The sequence below is a fragment of the Triplophysa dalaica genome, chromosome 1, assembly GCF_015846415.1.
Source record: "Triplophysa dalaica isolate WHDGS20190420 chromosome 1, ASM1584641v1, whole genome shotgun sequence".
NCBI lineage: Eukaryota > Metazoa > Chordata > Actinopteri > Cypriniformes > Nemacheilidae > Triplophysa > Triplophysa dalaica.
This window is the reverse complement of record NC_079542.1, coordinates 14349661-14370190: the sequence shown is the minus strand read 5'-3', so window position 1 is coordinate 14370190 and position 20530 is coordinate 14349661. Positions and strand designations below refer to the sequence as shown.

General features: G+C 38.2%; 1 protein-coding gene across 3 annotated transcripts in view; it reads left to right on the top strand.

Moving 5' to 3' along the window:
- phkb (phosphorylase kinase, beta) overlaps window positions 1-20530 on the top strand; it is a 60252-nt gene that overhangs the window by 16538 nt on the left and 23184 nt on the right. For all 3 annotated transcript variants that reach the window (XM_056756810.1, XM_056756796.1, XM_056756803.1), the window contains 8 exons: window positions 2584-2699; window positions 6460-6523; window positions 9643-9738; window positions 10537-10734; window positions 17627-17684; window positions 17819-17896; window positions 18514-18672; window positions 19586-19680. In XM_056756810.1, coding sequence (XP_056612788.1) covers window positions 2584-2699; window positions 6460-6523; window positions 9643-9738; window positions 10537-10734; window positions 17627-17684; window positions 17819-17896; window positions 18514-18672; window positions 19586-19680 — 864 coding nt within the window. The remainder of the gene's footprint in view (window positions 1-2583; window positions 2700-6459; window positions 6524-9642; window positions 9739-10536; window positions 10735-17626; window positions 17685-17818; window positions 17897-18513; window positions 18673-19585; window positions 19681-20530) is intronic.

Below are 20530 nucleotides of genomic sequence, written 5' to 3'. Positions count from 1 at the left end.
AATTAATTTTTATTTTTGCACTTGCTACATTTAGTCTTATTTATAAACACAACTTTACCCCAAACGTTTTCTTCTCTGGACATTTCACATTCATAAATGCAAGTTTACAAAGGGCAAACCTATTTTTGTAGTGCTTGAAAAAGAGATTCAAATATAGATGTAATGCCAGGTTTAAGATTTTACATAAGAGAATCTGATAAGATTCTCCTTATGTGTGAGCTGCAACCAGAATTTCAAATCTGTCAGGATTTTAAAACTCCTGTAGTCTGAGCCAGGTTTAAGATTTTACATAAGAGAATCTGATAAGATTCTCCTTATGTGTGAGCTGCAACCAGAATTTCAAATCTGTCAGGATTTTAAAACTCCTGTAGTCTGAGCCAGGTTTAAGATTTTACATAAGAGAATCTGATAAGATTCTCCTTATGTGTGAGCTGCAACCAGATTTAAAATCTGTCAGGATTTTAAAACTCCTGTAGTCTGAGCCAGGCTTAAGGGACTTGATTTTAGTACACTTTGCTCATGTCTGTTGTGATATTTAGCTGTTAGGTACATTACAAAAAAAAGTTCAGATGAGTTGAAATAGTTTGCGGCAGAAGCACTACTTCTGCTTTTTTACCAAAGAGTTTAAAGATGACTTACACAACAGCTTGTGAAAAATGTTTGGTTGATACTATTGCGGGACACTGTCTTCAAAAAACTTTAGACCTGACAGTGACTCCGCTTAACTGTAAAAAGCAGAGAGGGTGAGATGTGGTAACAGTTGATGTAATACTGTAGTTGTTTAAACACTTATTTCATAACTGCCTCTTTTGGGTGTTTGGACTTCATTAATTTAATCTTTTATTCTCGCCGCTCTCACGCAGGGGGATTTACTTAACACTCTGCTGTTAAATCACTGTCTGTTGAACAACTGCAACTTTTATTTATTCATCCACATTGGGCTTATCTTTAAAAAACACTTCTCTTCTTAAAATGTGCATTTTTAGGCAATTACAGTTAACAGTTATTTGGTTTACGTAAAGGGCAATATCACCTTAATACAGTAGCTGAGCCTTAGTAAAAGCTTAACAAATTGTTGTATTTTTTATGAGGGATTTTTTTATTTGCAAAAGAAGCTTAATTGACGTGTCTAAACAGTGTCTAGCCGGCTGTGTAATGCAATTAAAAATAGCACAGTCATGAAATCAGTGTGTGATTACATCCATTTATTATTGAACAGCAGAACAAATTAGGGAGCAAATGACAGTTTAAAGTGAATCTTACCCATCATTGGCAGTTTATTGTTTCTAGTCCTTTTGCCTGATGTTAACCAGTCTGAAAGCTTTTTTGATATTTTTTCACAAATGGGTCTAAAGTCTGAACATGTAAAGTAAAATTCACACCATAATATTCACACTAAATTGTTATGATTTGTTTTATTAAGTGTATTTTTTAAGGGGTTTGCAGTTTTACTACCCATTTAGCAGTATATTGGAAATATCTCTCAATGCAGTTTACTGCATATTTTACGGTTTTGTTGCAACAAAAATTAAATAGACAAAATAATAAAAAAAAAAATGGGTCAAATAGACTGTATACAGTTTAAGTAACTGCCCACTGAAGAGCCATTTAGCATCTGCATGTGTGTAATTTGAAACATTTTCAAAACTTAAGGCTTTTAAAAACTCCTGTGGTATATTTGGCATATGAGTCATTTGCCCATTAAGAAATGTCATTGTTTAAATCTATAATTAGAAAGACTTTGTCACAAGATAGACGGTGTGCCGCTCCAGCAGTCACTGTAAAATGATTAACCAAAACGCCTTATCCACCAAACACAAGCGGCTGTGACGATCCATCTTTATCCACAGAAAAGAATAGTTGCTCTTCTGCTCTCTTCTCACTCGCTGAAGCTTAGCAAAGGAACAGAAAAGAAAATATTGCCACCCTGGGCCAGCGGTATTCATTAAGGTACCATAAAGCTCGTCGCATTAATCATTTTATACCGGGACTAAAAAAGTATTTGAGCCATCCCTCTCTCCTCAGTTTTCCCCACTGTATTTTGTCTCTTTCCAACCTTCCTTACTGGCCCATTTTAACATGCTTTAGGGGTCCTCAGTTCTCTTCATGTTAAATTAAAAGCTCTGTCAGTCCGGTCTCCCCGGGTGTTTGAACATTTCCTCATCTATGTACCATAAAGTCATCATTCTTTCTCACATTTAGTTTTTTTTCTATGCCCTCATTACACAATGGGGATGGGTGGAAATTCCCAAAGTTATAAGGGGCTTATGACATTACCAGCACCATCCACAGAAATGATGGATTGCTTATGTTGCCATATTCTCTAGTTCATCATTCGAATTAGATTGTGTTGTGAATAATCGAAATATTAGATCTGTATCACTTTATGTGACACGGTATGTTTTGACGAATACAAAATCAGTATGTAAATGGTAAATGGCCTTGAAAAACTTTTAGAACAAACCTACTTTTCGAAGCAGATCTGCATTAGTTGAGGTGCGCTGATGTCTGCACAGCAAGCAGAAGAGATGGAGATCTGGGTGGAAAGTGTGATGCATTTCTTTGCCATGTTTGTGTTTGTAGGTATCGTTCATCCAGAACCTGGTGTTCTGTGTGGAGAGGGCGTATCGTGTGCCAGACTTTGGCATGTGGGAGCGGGGAAGCAAATATAACAATGGAAGCACAGAACTGCATTCCAGGTGAGAAGTGACATCACGTCCTATTACTTTTCGGTAATTCATTCAGTCATTAAATGGAGCTGCCAAAAGATCAATTATAACGGATTTTGTTTTTCTAAATCTATATGGTAATGAAAGTGGAGAGAGAGGAATATTATATTATAGTGCCTTTACACATTTGGCAGACTTGCAGTGAATTCAATCTATACATTTGATCAGTATGGATGTATCCTGGGATTTAAACCCAGAACCTTTGCTAACATAATGCAATAACAGAAAAACCATAATAATATTTGTTTTTCTCTATAACGTAAAGCTACAGAAACACTAATATTATAGCCTATTATTTTGTAGCACTAAGTAGGCAGCAAATGTAAGTAATAAAAATAGGAAATAAATTAATTAAAGTTATTATTGAGAAACATAGATTTATTAATTCAATTGCCGACTACTAGGCGTGACGTCGTAACGACATTTTCATAAGTGCTAAATGGTCCATTAGCAAGTTTATGTGATTTTTTTTAAATGCGTTTTCTCCAGAACTTCTTGTGGCACTCCATGAGTAGGACAATATGTAAATAAATATAAATACGGACTTGTAACCAGAAGGTCACTGGTTCGATTCTCAGGGCCAGCAGGTAGAGTGCCCTTGACGTGCCACCTAACCCCTGTTTGCTTCCCGAGCTGCAAGTGATAGCTGCCCACCACTCAGGTTGTGTGTATTCACGATTTGTAGTGCGTGCGTGTGCTCACTACTCAGTGGATGGGTTAAATTCAGAGGTCACATTTCGGTTATGGGTCACCATAACTGACCAATAGGTCACTTTCACTTTCATATGCACATTAAAGTAAATGGATCTGCTGTGCCATGCTGAGGGTGATGCACTTGTTGATGTACCATTTGTGTTTGCATATACAGTAGAGAACATTCGGGGTTAGTTGTCATACTCTTACAAGTTTCGTTTTGGTCAGATAAACTCTGTGACATTTTTGTGTGACAACTAGCCCCAATTTCCCAGTACTTGGGACCCAGCACCCAAGATGTGACCCCTCAACTCATGTAGAGAAGACTCTTGCAAGGAGCGCGTCTCTAATGGCCTTCGAGTAAAGATGCTACTTCATTTCACCTCCACTGGTTTAGCTCATGAGTGAATAAACACAGAGGGGACTCGCATAGGGAAGCGCATATCAGACTATTGCAGAGGTTTTTCAGAGTGCTGTGCAGACAGTGTAGACTGTGGAGTGGCACAGACAATATCCTTTTTAGAAGTGCAAGTCAATAGACAGTAACTGGAACACTCACTTTGCCTCTCTCTTTTAACCAAGCTCAATAATAATTCTCTCCATCACTGGTTCCTTATCTTTGCCAAGCATAACATCCGAACTGAAGGCCAATTAGACTATTGACTTGTGCACTTTGCTTTAACTGCATTAAATAACGTTTAACATTAGGAAAATGAATCCTAGATCTCGAAACATTTAATGACAATACATTTAGTGAGTCATCAGTCTGGGAATTACATCTTTTAGAGAGCTGACATCAAACTGTTTGTTAAAGAAAAGCAAGCAACAACGGAAAAAGTTTAAATATAGATCATATATAGGAAGACATCTTTAAACTTTTAACCGCAGAGACTTGTCTTAAAATGTCTAACAGTTTGATGAAATAATTAGTTATCATGCTCCCAATTTCAGCGGAACACTTGCTGAAGAAGAAGCCATTACATTCACATGTGCAGGAGATTGGTTTAATATTGGTAACGTAGATCTATACAATGCAACTTTCAAAAGTTGGAATTGTTACTAGTATACAATTAGATTTATTAAAATACATAAATATATATAATTACCCCTAAATTATACCTATTATCAAAAAAAAAACAATTTTAACTTTCTTAAAATGTTCAGGGTTGAGCCTATTAAATTTGAACCTTTTTATGTTTATTAAGCATTACATTTATTCCAGATGTTATGTTTCATGTAAATGTTTGATTTTGTTGTTTATGTGTGTATACAGTGCGAAAAATACTGAGGAAAGCATTTCCCTGAGGTGCTGGGAATGGGGCTGCGTGCAGTCTCAGAGCAAAATGAGTGATGAATGTTTACCGCATGAGGTTTAAATCAAGTGTACTCTGGAGCAACACAAAGAAAATGGAAGTCATTTCGCTTTTGAGAGTCATCACGTTTAGATTCTGCTAAACTCATGCCAGATTTTGAGAAACGTCACAGAACTCCAAAAACCTGTCAGGATTTAATGACCATTCAGGCTTCTCTTATCAAAAGCTTTTTTTTTTTAAATGTAATTACAATTGGAATACTAGACATTATTAGAAGAACACTGACAGCCGGTTTTCACAAGCAGAGTGTTAATGAACTTCATTGTAGTGGGTTTCACGATACCAAACTTCGATACCAGTCGGTACTTAATGTGACGATACTTGCATTTCCCGCTATTATTTTAAGCGCTGTTGAACAGATTATAAAAGACCTCTGATTGGCCATTGTGTTTCCGAACGTATCGGATATGTCTTCGAATGGCTCCTTATCGAGAGCTTTCGCAACCAAACCCAGAAGCGTGTGAAATGATCATTGCATCGTACCTTCTACCGAGCGCTTACACAGATACACACGGAAGCGTTTGAAAGTCTATCAAAGTAAAAACCTAACGCTTCCGTATACAATGATCTTGGAAACACAATGGCCAATCAGAGGTCTTACATAATCTCTTCAACAGCGCTCAAAATGATAGAGGGAAATGCAAGTATCGTCACATTTAGTACCGACTGGTATCGAGGTTTGGTATTGTGACAATTGTTTCCCCCAATATTCTTTATCTATTATTGCATTTTATACGGTGGCTGCTAGGTATCTCTGCGCTGCGACAGAGCGAGAGAGAGGCTGACAACTCCACTAACGAATTTGAACATTCAAAATGAAGTGCGTCCCAATCAGGTGCATCAGTTTTTGGGGTCCCCCGGAAACACTACCGTTGTCGTCTGTGCAGCTTGCAGCGCGTTTCTGTGTTTGTTTGTGTAGCGAGAATTTGCAGCGCGTTTCTGTGTTTGTTTGTGTTGCGAGTATTTGCAGCGCGTTTCTGTGTTTGTTAGTGTTTCGAGTATTTGCAGGGCATGTGTCGCCAAACTTATGAAGATGCTTTCTGAATTTGCTTGTGTTTTTATGTGTTTGCATGCATTTTCTTTCTTCATGCGCAGTGACACCTAGTGGCCACCGTAGTTTTAGCTTTACCTGCCTTCGTCTTAAAGCAACATGCCTTGTCAACAACATTTTCAACTTTTACTCGCATGTCTTTTGCTGGGCAGGTTTGCTGTCTGTTCGGGCAGAAAATCAATAGTTCCTCAAAAATCCTATGTTGCTGGATTGCGCTCATAGCCTATGCTTTGGTCAGTGAAGGGCAGAGCTGGATTTTATCGTGTTCCTTTCTATTTCGAATACCCAATTGCCTTTTAGTTTTTCTGCAATTTCACTATTGATTTTTCCTCACTGAGAGCAATTGGGCACATTTTTATTGCTCAGCGCACCTTGCTCTAATCAAGTACTTTAATCGTATTCTTCACAAGAGTGAGTGGCTAAAGAAGCAAAAATGACAGAAATTATTAGCTTTGTTTAACCTCAAAGGAGTCTTTCATGTATGAAAACAGTTCTTGGTATTGGCATTTGGATATTAACTTATTTAATGAGAGTTCGGTGTACGTTCCCGAAAAGTTCTCAAATAGCAAGTTTAATATTAATTGCTCTTAAAATCTGATCTGTTCTCTTGTAGCTCAGTGGGGTTGGCCAAAGCAGCTCTGGAAGCCATCAATGGGTTCAACTTGTTCGGAAATCAGGTACTACTTATATCCTCCTCATACAGTATATGTGATATTAAGCTTCTTAAATAGTTCACATTCACCTATGAAATATAATGTTAGTTTTCTTAACCTCATGTTGTTCGAAATCTGGGGCCAGAGTCACGAAACTGATCTTTTGATAAAATAAAAGATAGTTATTAAGATAAATAATTGAAAGTTTGTTAGAATGGTCCATTTGAAGACGTTTTTAAATGTTTTCTTAGTCCTGGTGAATTTTTCAGATTTTAACTGAAGATATGAGTACATGAATTAAAAAGAAATGTACGAACTGCTATCCAGCCCCTGCTTTCTTTTTTCTTTGGAATATAAAAGGATATTTTGCAGACATGTTCAAACTGCTATTTTCGTGCAACATAAAAACTGTGTAATGACGACCAAAGTTCATTTTTGTGTGAACTGCACCTTCAGCCCCTGTGCCCACCTAGGCGCTTTTACGCGGCTGAAAACACCAGGAGTTTGGCTGAAAACCCCTGTTACAGGTGCAGGGTTCGGCCCCAAGTTGAGCTTTTTCTACTCTGGGCGCCAGGTCGAACGCCAGCGCTGAGCATGGGAAAAACGCAAAGCGCCGGCATTGGGTGCCGAAACAATTGGAAAAACACCCTGTACGCCGGCAGAAGCGCCTTGGTGGACACAGCACGTTAATTACAGATCTTTATCTCCTTATATTTGATGACTTTTGAAGAATTGTGTCAAAAAATTAAGATTATTAAGTAGTTCAGTACACCCAGGGCACACGATGTTCTAACAGCTCTCTTTATCTTTGAAATAACTACTGGAGTCTGGACTAGAAAGTGTGTTCTGTCGAAAATGGATCTAATTACTTGCATAAATTTGTTAATAGCAAGTGGGATCAAAAACAAAGTGATCAAGATTATTGGGTTAGATTGTGTTTGAGCGACCCATATTGTCAGATTTCCAACTTTGATGGATGGTGGACACATCATCTTTTTGTCTGATTTTGAAGCTCTTTTCTTTTGGAACAGTCATTAGTGGGATTAATTTGTTTTGGTGTTGAGGGAGAGTCAAGATGGCAGTGGGCCACATCCATTATATTTGGTAATGGACTGGAAAAGTGATAACATCCTCTAAGCGCATTCGTTTGGAAGAAGTAACACCCCCCACGACCCAATTTACGCAAACTTAGCTCTTCAGTACCTTGAATGTGTATAACACACACATCACAGTTTTGTTATCTTTTGACCTTGGCTGAGCTTGGCTCTCACTGTCTAATGTGGCTCTTTGTGTTTTATCATTAGCAAGAAACGTTATGCGGTGTGTCCGAACTGACTTTATGGAAGTTATTCCAGTAGAGAGTGTTGGTATGAATTATTGCTGGACTCAAATGGCTGCCTCTGCCATGTTTCTCTCATTCGGATGGAAGGCGTGCTGTGTCATCACATGGGTTATGTTATTAATGATGCCTCTCATGCTCCATTTCCTCAACTAACTCTCAGCGTGGACCGTAGATGCCTCGCTTTCATGTGTTTCTCTTCAACGCGAGCTGTCAGACCTCTGTTAGCATTGAAACATAGCAGGTGGATGTTTAGCCCCATGTGTTACAGTTGTAGTTCAGTTTCAAAATTTTAAATAAAGCAGAAGTATCATTTTGAAATTATACACTTTATGGCCAATATTGGTCCTTAAACGGTTGCTATTTCAGCTAATGTTAAATAAGAGAAAATCTCTGTGGCCTTTATTCAATATCTAGTGGATAAGCTGTTGCAGACTATTTTGCAAGATGGAAACAATAAGCCAGGACTGTTTATATATATATATACTTATATATATTGTTGGTTAAAATATTTGTATTGAAAACTAAAACAGGTGCTTCTGGACCAGCGTTTTTTTATTTTGTTCAAATCATCATATTTTGTTGGAGTCATCGGACACACGCACCTGACTCGAAGTTAACTTCTGGTCTGTGTTTGGCTAAAATATAAAAAATTATTTTATATTTCATTTATTTCAATGTTTATTTGTAATAATATTTTACAGTATATTCACTGTATAAAAGTTTTATTAGAGCTACTCAACAGTTATTGATTCTTTGCAGAGGTCAAGCGGAAGTTTAGTTTGGGCCACATACTGTTTGTTTATGTTGTTGCTGCTCAAACCTTTCATAGCAGCAAAGGCAGGAGTAACTTGCTATAAATGGCCATGTTTTTACACATCGGAAATTATCACATTGGAAATTAGCTTTGGGGATATGTATCAAATTTAAGTAAATATGCTTAGATTTACATATTTAAGAGAAGTTAAGTGTCTTTACGGTCAGCTGAAGTCATCTCATCTCGTTCGGATGATGATTACACATTTATTCTGAGACTCTATGTCAATGACACGCCTCCTATTAGAGTCATTCCCAGCATGTTAGTTGTTGGTTTAGAAATACTTATATGCATTTAACTTCCTTGTGAGCTTCACTAGATAAGCTAAATGTGTGACAAAATAGAGCTCGCTGGATAATCGGCCTAGACGTATGTCATGATTCCGCCTCACCATGTCAGGTATTACTTGGTCTTGAGGCGGAATCAGACAGGATCTCTTGTTTTATGTTGGAGAGAGACTATTTTGGCACTTATTTGTTGCCATACTCTCTCTCTCCGGTCTTGTCATTGTTCCTGCCCTCCTGTTTCCTAGTTCGTGTTTATTAGTGTATCCCCTGCACCTGTTCCCTCTTGATTTGGTTCCCTATATATTGACCTCGTGTCTCTTGTCTTGTGCTGGTTCATTGTTTGTGTCATGTGGGCGAGTTCCTGTCTTGTCAGTGAGTCTAGTTTATTTTGTAGTGATGTGTTACTAGTCTGGTCCTGTTAGTTTAGTTAGTCTTTGTTCCTGTTACTGTTCTTGTTTCCATGTTTTGTTATGTTACCCCCTCGTGGGTGTTTGTTTTGTATTTTATTATTTATTAAAGTCTTGTTAAGGTCCATCTTAGAAATCTAAAGGTCAAAACGAATCCATTATCTCACCAACTTTGTGAAAATACCTTCAACCTCATTATCACCTGTAAGATGCACGGTTGAATCAAGACAAGTGGTGGCAAGATGACAACTATAATGTTTGATTTATGATGTTTGTTTACCTCTGCCCTACAGGGATGCTCCTGGTCAGTCATTTTTGTGGATCTGGATGCTCATAACAGAAACAGACAGACTCTGTGCTCTCTTCTGCCAAGAGAGTCTCGCTCCCATGTGAGTTTTGTTGCCAACTGTGTATAAACAAACCGCTGATACTTATTAAATGGGTCATGTCAGGCCTTTAAAATATTTCCCCCTAATAACACTTTCCTTCGGATACAGCATAATGTTAATATGGCTTTCTTACACTGAAAAAGGTGCATTTTATGTTCTTTTTATGGACACTACCAAAAATGTTGCTAATGGGACTCTGACATTTTGCAAATTATTACTGTAAACCAATAGTTCATTATTACTGAAACTATGTAATGTAATACATTTTCATAGTACATTTATCACAAGCGTAAAACTTAATTTCTCGTGATGTAACCCCTTTAATGGCATTTGAAAGTAAAGCTATAACAGGGCATGTGCTGCATCTATCAACCCGCAGAATGTCCCTTCCATCCTTTGCCATGTGCATTAGCAATGAACAGGCCTCATTCTTTGATAATTCAAATGTAGAACGAAGTAGTTTTAGCCAAAGAACAGGTAAATGACTTTAATTAGACCAAATTGAAGGAGTGCATTATAAAGAAATGTTTCTCCTTTGTAAATTGAGTGAGTAGGTGAAGCCGTTTGATTTCATGGATTGAAGTGTACGGCCTTATGAATCTCATATATTAAAGTCTCTAGATGTCTCCGACTAATGTGTTATTAATGCTTCATAGGCTAATGTAGAAAGTAAGAAGTTCTCAGAAAGAATGTGGTCACTTCACACCTGTTCCCTCCATATTTTTTGATTGAAGGCAAGTTTAATAGAGGACTAGTGAGTCACTCAGTGTCTAACGCAAGCTCTTTTTTCTCACGTAGAACACGGATTCTGCCCTTCTGCCCTGTATCAGCTACCCAGCTTTCGCCGTGGATGATGATGCACTTTATTCCCAGACTTTGGACAAGATTGTCCGCAAGCTGAAGGGCAAGTACGGCTTCAAGCGCTTCTTACGGGACGGCTACAGAACAGCCAATGAGGACAAGAACCGCAGGCACTACAAACCTGCAGAGATGAAGGTTAGTGTGCTTATGAGCATATCACAAGGTGGAAAAATAGAAGGAAAGGAACCGAACGAAGGGTAAAATGAAAAGAGCTTTCATCAGGCTCATTTATTTGGGATAAGGAATGGCTAGCCGTAGGTTTAGCCCTATCATTTAAAAAACTGATTTTGCCATGTAGGTTAGCAACTGATCTAATAAATGGCAGTCTTTATATGCATCTTTTAATCTGGTGCAGATTTACTTATCTATTTCTCAGGAGAATGCGAGGGCTGTGAGTAAAGTAAATCCCATTTCATTGGGTTTGCACTGAGAGGATATTAACTCCAGAATTAGCCTGGGCACATGCTGCGTCTGATTCTGAAATCTGAAAGGGGATATTTAACCCACAGCAAATCATCACATCAGCTGCAGGAGCTGACCTCCCACAGTACACAAGCCCACATATAACAGGAAAAAAGAAAAAGGAGACAAATACTCACATGAGCTGTAAATACACGCCTGATAAAAAATGTAAGAGAACAATGAGAAAATATCATTAAAGGTTTGAAATTAGTTTTGCAGTCAAAAAACAATTATTATGATACATACATATGCTAAACATTTAGCACTATAGACGGTTTCAAAGTGACAACATAAACAAACATTACTGCGCATGCGCACGTTCGCGGGCTGCAGTTAACTTCTGGTACACATTCACAAACAACAGAGTGCCTGTAGATTATTTCTGATAACAATCAAAAGAAACCGAGAAGAACCATTACTTTGCTAAACTTGTCTCTCCAATATTTTGAATTAAGACTGCGATACCAAGCTCAACCGCTAGATGTCAATGGGGTTTCTTTAAATGCAACCAAACTAAAGGACCCATTCAACAAACTGTTTATTAAAAGGAAAAGTTATAAAATTAAATGTTGTGAGTTTTAACACTGGATTTGATGGAGGCGTGTCTGCCTAATCAGTGTTAAGAATTTAAGACTGCTTAAGCCGTGTGTCTACCTAGGTGTTTACGGCTGCGGTCTGCATGTTTTTTCAATTGTTTTAAACAGTTATGCCGCGCTTTTAAAAAGAACCATCAGTTGACGTTTTTTTCCACGCTGAGCGCTGGTGCCATGCGTTTTTTCTACGATCGGCGCCAGCCTTCGACCGAGGGCCCAGAGTTGAAAAATGCTCCACTTTGAACAGAACGCTGCGTCTACAGCGGGCCTTTTCAGGCGAGCTCCTGCCTCGGCGGACACAGCCCCTTAGTCATGAAAAATGGCCCTTTAAATTAGACTCGATTTTGGCAAAATCCCTTTAGTTAGAGAGTAGATTAATTTAGTTATTTTCTCATAAATTTGAAAAGACGGCTGCAAGTAGCCCCATTTTTGTCCTGAAACGTCTTATGTGAGATATGCCAATGATGCGAGACCAGTCCAATTAACAGCCTTTATTTCATTACACTCTAATCTCTCGCTCTTATCTCCTAATGCCACAGTGATTGTCTGCTGAGATTGCCAGCGGAGATAGAGAAGTCTTAATTACATTTGGGAAAGGAGGAGAGACATTCTGTTCCCCATCAGCCATCAAAGTGTGGTTTATGTTTTGTAGCTCTTAAGCAGCTCACAGGATTTCGGTTTCTTAAGAGAGATCATTTGAATTCAGGTTGTCGTATAATTGGCAGCGATAAAAAGAGGATTGTGGAATTGTATTAAGTATGTTTCATGTTTTGAAAACTGGGAATACGTAAGCTTGTAGACTTCCAGAAGTTTTAATTGCGACTTGAATAGTGGGTTGCTAAATGCAGTGTGATTGCGTTATATAAAACGACATCAAAAAGTAACACAGGCATGAATAGGCCCACACAAAATTGTTTGGGCTAATCCTTCCTCGTTTGGAGGGATATTATTAATACAAATGCTTATGATGGATTACACCCTTAGTACACAACCTGCCCACACATGTAGCCTTAATTTTATATATCTGCTTGTGATGAAATGCTTTCAATGTTTTCACAGAGCTTCAGTTAGCACTTAAACGTTGCGTCTGTTTACGTTTTCAAATGAATGCGATGAAAGGAGCTGCAGTCACATAATTTGAATTAATCATTGCTTTTTCATACTCAAAAACCATCTCTACATCTGAGTTGATTTTAATTTCAAACCCAAGTGATTCATGACCCAGCTCTGGGGAAAGGGAGGTGGAGCACTATGGCTTTTTAATGGAGTTTCTGCTTGGCTGCGATACTGATACTTTATTTCAACATAATTGTTTTCTGTTTTCCTTAACTGTCGTCAATAGAAAACAGAGGTTGTCTGGCATTTCCTCTCAATGGATTGAAGGGCTTCCATTTTATGCTTGTGCATTTGGCTCCGGGTAATGGATAACTAAGTCAAATTGGGGCTTATGTGAAACTCGTGATTTACTAATCATTTGAAAATGTAGTCTTGGCTGATGTCAATCCAGCAGCCATAATGGAATTTACACTTATAATTTTTACCTTCGTATTAAACCAAGCTCTCAATCTTTAGTGCTCACACTAACAATTCTAGACAGTATGCTTCCATGGATCTTAATGGACCAGTCAGGGCAAGTGTCAATCATTAAGGCCCATTCAAGAACAATAACTACAAAACTAACTGTAATTTTGATTGACTTATTGATTGAATTCAAATAAATTCTAAGTATTAATGTTCTAGCTAAAGTGGTCTGAAAGTGACCTCAATGATACTGTTCCTTTGTATCTTTATCAAGGTAATTGTGGTGATAAGTTGTAAACCTTATGAGGTGTTTTCCCGGGCGTAAGACTAGTCTTAGACCAAAATAAATGTTAGAGGAGTCTAAAGTGAAAACACCTCTCTTTTTCGTTACAGCATTAGCCGGAGGCAAAACAAAGGGAAAACTGGAGGCAGCCAATACAAACCAGCACAGATTCAGCTACATAAGGAGTTTAAAATATCTTATAAAACAGACAGTTCTTGTCCTTTATTCTGATTGGCTGAGACGAGTACTAAGCCGTTATAAAATACCCTGATTTATAACGGCTGACAGCATTACAAGGCATAAAAATCATTTTATTAACTTTATTTTATGAAACCTTGCTACGCATGTGTAATAACCGTTTTATATAAGCAATAAGCCCCGCAAAGCAGTGGGTTACAGTGCATTTTATAACACCTAAGGCCATGAACACACTTGACTTCTTTTTTGACAAGAAAAAGTTGACAAAAGCTCTTTTTTAGTTAAAAAAAATGCTGGCCATGTTTGGTTACAAATAGCAGCCCAACGCCATGACTTCAGAGGCTGAGTCTCTGCAAAAAGGCAGCCCAGAGACACATACAGGCAGCGTAATGGAAGTCTATTTGAATTATAACAGAGAAAACAGAGAGCGTATTTGCAGTAACTAATCACATGGTTAAAAACTACAACACAAATTTCTTGATAGAAATGCAATCAAAAGTTTTTGAAAGTGAAAGTTCAACTTACATTTATACAAAACAATGCTCCAACCGGCGTTTCGGCCGCCATTAGATTTTTTTAGCTTGATCCTGCTCGACCAATCACCTCCCTCACATGTTGTTATAGAAACGACAAACTACTCGCTTATCATTGGTTAGCTGTGAAAAGGAGGGTGACGTAGGGCTCTTTTTTCAGAAAAGTTGAACTTTTTTCAATTTAAAAAGACCGCAGGAAACAAGACGCCAGCGCAGCCGTTTAAAAAACTTATGAATGCATGAAGGGATTGCTAGCTAACTTTGTTAGTTATACAACTACCCAGATAGCAAATTGTTGCGGCCCAAACCCGGACCACACCTTACTCCCATACCACCTCATCTGGCCAACATACCATGTTGAATGACAGCCCTTGGGTGGTCCACTCCTATTTGCCAGATTTGGGCCACAATCATATCAAACCAATACTGCATGTCAGCCAAAAATAAGACAAATAATGCAGTTCTAACCGAAATATAAACAACTTCCCCAAATGTATCCCAAAACCAACACCTTTCTGTGCTGCTGTTTGACAGAATTTGGATTGAGTTTCATTATTATTATAGTGATGAGTTTCATTATTATTATTATAGTGTTGAGTCAGTAGTGATGAACATCTGCTGTTAATAAACAAAACACTGCAGAAAAAATTATGAGAAACTGAAAAATGAAATTTTCCAAGAGAAACACATCAACTACAATCTGAAATACTACCCAGCCAACAACATGTCTTAAGACCAGCTGACAAAAGTCACCATCAAGGTGATCTTGAGTTGTGGTCTTGACCCTCGGCTTTCACCTTTTTTCAACAAGCTGCATTTTTATTAGTGGTGGGCCGTTAACGCCGTTAACGCCGTGAGACTCTTATCGCGCGATAAAAAAAATGTGGCCGTTAATCTATTCTCAAAGTTGGGTTGTGAGCTGGGTCTATACTACGCAAGCTATGATGACTTTCACCTTGATATTTTAGCGCGGATGTATACCAGCTTAACTTCACTGTACGGGGCGAGAACGAGATTTTTCAACTCGCGTGTTTCGCGTCATTCGCGGAAGCAGAAGCCGCCTCATCATCTCATAACCAGGGCTTCATTCGCGCAAATCGCGCAGCAAGTAGGTCTATTGGCTCTTTGCATTAACATATAAATCACTCGCGCTTGACACGCCATTCGCGTTTGGTCAGAACACAACATAACGTTACTGTGAAATTACCGCATCAAACGTGACGTGCTAACATGGATGCAGCTATGAAGCCGCCGGGTTTGCTTCAGGGAATATTAATTTTTAAGAAGCTTCCCAATAGAAACATCGACAAGACTAAGGTTGTTTGCACCTTGTGCAATGTGGAATTGGTTTAAAAAAAACACTTTCTCTCAACAGGTAGTGGTCTAGCTTTAGTTGAAACCAGTAACTTTGTATTGAGATCTAATGTATTATGGCTCCTGTATGACATATCGCTTGTTGCTCCCTCACTCTTTGTAAGTCGCTTTGGATAAAAGCATCTGCTAAATGACTAAATGTAAATGTACTGTAGGAGCTCTTCCAGTCTCAAGTACCACCTAAACGCAAATCATCCCTTAGGTAATGCGGAAGTAAACACAAGTTCATCTTATTTAACATAATTTAATTTTCATCACCATTTGCATTTGTGATGCGTTTTGGAAACAGGAGATGAGCCCCTGGTCTAATGCGCCACCTGGCTTGAGAAACCCGTTCTCAAAGACTTACTTTTAGTCATTATTTGGGTAGCACACATATTCTGAATGCCTTCGGCAGAATTCAAATGAGCCATTTTAATCTAGATTAAAAAAATTAATCTATGCCCACCACTATTTTTTATGCTTTTTAAGTACATTTGTTATGGTAATGTATATGCTAATCTAATCAAACGTTGTTGGTTGGTGTTCATTGAGATTACTATTATGTTGAAATTTGATTCATTGATCTCATCTGGTTTGATTGCTGTACTGTTGATCCTGGAATAACATTATAAGATCTGGAAATTTGATGCATTTTGCTGTCTAGAAAGATTTGTTATTTCATAATTCCGAGAATGCGTTGTAGTTGATCTGTTTATCTGAATTATGTTGATCATCACCATTGCTGAGATTCATACACGGATTCTTGATGTATGTGTGATTCTAAACTGTTTATTTATATATATATATATATATATATATATATATATATACATACACATTTTTCACAAATCTTTCTAGACATCAAAATACAATCAAACTCCTTGATCTATAATGTTCTTTCAGGATCAACAGCATAGCACTTAATCCAAACGAGAGCAGTGAATCAACATTACAGTGGTTTCAATGGTTCCCTACCGACAACATCAGTGAAAGTCAAGGGTGTAGAACCCAACTAGGAAACACTGATCACTATGATGGGGACTTTTATTAGCTAGGAATGCTTTAAAACACAATTTTTTTAAAAACATCTACAAATTAACGGTCTTATAACAAAGTTTTGCTGGCTGTTTATTAGTGTATTATTTGGCCCAGATGTAAAATATAGTACTGTGGGAAATATATATGTGAGACCATGTAACATTTGGCTGAGATATGGCAATGCCATGGGCTGTAAGCGCGAAGATTCTGGCAAACAGACCTGGTCCACTCATGGGCCGTAATTCATTGCTGTTTGTGGGCCAAGTGAAAGTGAGTGTTGTGGCCAATCACTGGGACAAACCAATTTTGCTATGTGGGTATCAGGAACCAATTGGCCAGAAACTAAACATAAAGGAAACTGTTTGTCATCTCTTCTTCTTTAGTTGTCACAAATGCGTTAGTATAAAGGGAGAGGGAACAGTGAGAAGACTCATGTTATCTGTCAGGTTTGTGTTCAAGTAAATGCATTTGCTAACGTTTGCCACTGTTAGTACATGCAGGCATAGATGTATACGCTCTCAGTTTATCTTTACTATACACGTTTAGTTTCTCTGTCTGGTAGGTGTAGATGTCAGGCCACTGGAGGTAATCCTGTCACTTTGTCCCTTGATCCATTGAGTGAGCGAGTACTGTTTGGTCGGGTTCCTTGCGTTAAAGTTAACTTTTTAAAAACAATCGCAGTCCTAGACAGTGAGTGACCTTACATGTTAAAAGTTAATCTAGACATTGTCAAAAAGCAAGCAAACAAAACGTGCTACCTAGCATTAGTAATGCGGTCAGGGGGATCTTAGCTCCGCCCACAAAAACGCTTCACAATGCTTACTTACAATAAAGGCGTCTATAGGAATTAAGCAATACTCTATATGTATGTTAGGCACAGTCCTTGAACTAGAATAAACGGTATGTCAGTCAGTGGGAATATTGGTGGTGACTACGTACCACTTGGAAGTTAACAACAACAGTATTACATGTTCTTTAAATGTATGTTAATGTAATGACTCCAAATGTATATGTTATAATACCCTGTCCTGCAATCTTTTCAGCTTTTTGACGGGATCGAGTGCCAGTTTCCCATTTTCTTCATCCATATGATGATTGACGGTGAGGTTGATTGATATTTTGCTGCAGGTTATTTTATATGATTCGTGTAAATCTCTAAGAGCACTGGAGCGATGTATGTGCTGTAGTTGCAATGTAGTTTTCTGTAACTTTCCCTCTGTTTACCTTTTATTCAGGTGTGTTTAGAGGAAATCATGCTCAAGTCAAAGAGTACCAGGAACTGCTAGAAGCCGTTATTTTCCACTCTTTTGAGGGTAAGATGTGGACACGCACATGCAAGAACATCTTTTCGGACTGTCATAGCTTTTCATGTTGTGACGGACCCTGTATGTCCGCCAGTATCCTCCAGCCCCTGCCAATGACTGTTATTTTCCCATTACTCTTTATTAAAGTAGTCCTTCTGTATTCATCTTCCCCTCACTGCGTGTGATTTCCTCAGACTGGTCTCACTCAAGTGCACAACAGCAGCAATGCTCATTATTTAAACAGACCAGAAGACGTCTGTTCCCTGCAGACCGACAAAAAGCTGTCTCGAGCTGTCTGACAGTCCTTGAGATCGCCACTTTTCAGAAGTACAAACACAATAACCAAGTTAACCAGTTCATCTGATTTCACGTGCTTGCTGTGAGCTTCAGAAAAAACATATGATAGCTCTCTTCTACCTCCTGAATTGGAAAACAGTTTTGAGATTTCTTTTGATTTTGGCATGCTTTTTGCAATGTTTTCTTATGTGTTTCCACTTAATAATATTGAATTCATATTTTAATGACTTCAAGTATTAGTGACTAATAAAATGCCACCCAGACCACAAAACCATTTTAAGCGTATACACAAGACACCATCAAATCGTATCTAAATTGATCCTCCACAGGCCATGCTGTTATCCCTAAATACTATTACGTTCCGGCCGACTTTGTGGAGGCTGAACAGAAAGCGCATGACAGCCAAAAGCGTTTCCCCAGCAACTCGGGCAGCGATGGCATGCTGTTTCTCTGGGGACAGGCTCTCTATAACATCGCTAAGCTGCTGGGTGAGTATCAGATCCATCTCCATGCACGCCTGCTTAGCTCAGGGGTCAGGGCTGCTTCAAATGACATAGACACACACTAAAAGAGTTTACATACTGTACTATGCGAGTTTACATGTATTGACTTTTCGCTGGGAATTCTTTAGCCCTATTGAAGCAAAGAGAGCACTTTTTATCAACCACTGGAATCCCTTTGAATGCAGTTGAGGAGGTGGTTTACATAACCGAATTATTCATTAAAAGAGGTCAAGCGGAAAAATGTTTAATGATTTACAGTGTTTGTTTGCAATGTTGGGTAGTTTATGTAATGCTTAAAATTCCCTCATCATTTACACACCTTGTTTTTTCTATTTGAAAGATTTAAAAGGTTTTCGACCCTCCGAGTCTTTTTTTAGAATTCAACCCTGACCCCACCTACGTCACATCACAAGCATAATTACTATTGGACAATAACTACAACTACCATTCTTACCTTCTTAAGAATACCATTAATACATTTCTCTATTTAGTTTTTTTTATGAACTGTAATGATCAATTTTGTCACCCGTCCATAGATGTTCACCCTGTGTAATAATCGGTCTGAGCTTGTATTTCGGCCTCAGGCATTATTCTGTATTTGAAAGCAACTGACAATAAAAATTTTGGTCTGCGAAGTCTCCCATTTAACTAGTCGTTCCTTATATATTCAACAAAGTTATCGCACATCCACATTGATTAATATTGTGGGCAGCATATGCACTGCGGTAAAAGCCAGACTGGCAGACATTAGTATTCTGTGGAAAGGGCTTGTTTTTCTATCAAATAGCTTGAAAAATGCTGGTTGAAAATGAACAGGTTTTGTAGCACATTTTAAAGAGACTGCCTGTAAACTTATGTGAACTGCTGAACATCTCTGTACTGTGTTTGCCGTTTTCAGTGGACGATTTGATCAGCCCAAAAGACATCGATCCCATCCATCGCTATGTGCCACGGCAGGATCAGAGGAACGTCAGTATGAGATACTCCAATCTGGTAAGCGGTGTTGTGCAACTCTCAGTCAATGACAGGCATGCTAAGACGTATCAAGCAATGCTGCGTATGAACGGAAGGACTGTCCTTTTTTTAATCTGTCTCAAAGCCACATTTATTATTTGCAGAGGGGATTAGCAGAAGTCCTTACATCTCCACATCAGCACTAGTCCAAACCCCCACAGTTGATTTTTTTCTTTGCAGATCTGTTAGCTTTTGAAGGAACACCACAGTGTTCTTGATAAGAGAAACCTACAAACTCCTGCTGTTCTGCAGCTGGCACAGATCTCTCTCTTCTGTCCCAGTTTGCAGAATTTCTTTAATATAGCATCTGCTTATTCTAGTTTTACACCAGTTCTGTTAGATATGAGTTGTCGTGTGATTTTTGTACCGGCCAGGAAGCTGCTTGTCTTCAAATATTATAGTTATTATAGATAATGTAGAGCTAGACTGAATATGGAAATTGTATTGGGGTATGGGGGCGTTAGGAATGTTAGTTCCTGATAAGATGCTTCAGTTGTTCTATACACAGATTCCTATGCATAACATATTAAAGGAGAGGCTAATAATAGTGCTGTCCGAGATAGCTGGAAAAGATAGCTCTGTATGTTCCTTTTTATGATACTATCTGTTTCTATATTTACTCAAAAATGGCTGAAAAAGATGATAAAAGTTTAAAGGTGATCATGCACACGTTTTCACACTAAATAACATTAAAAAGCCCTGAGATTTTTTGTTTACTTCAACTATTACAGAAATATTGCTGATTTAAGATAGCTCTGTAAATCCGTTATAGTCCATTAGAATATTTGAGATATGCACGATGCTCAATTTTAAATTGCTAGCAAGATAT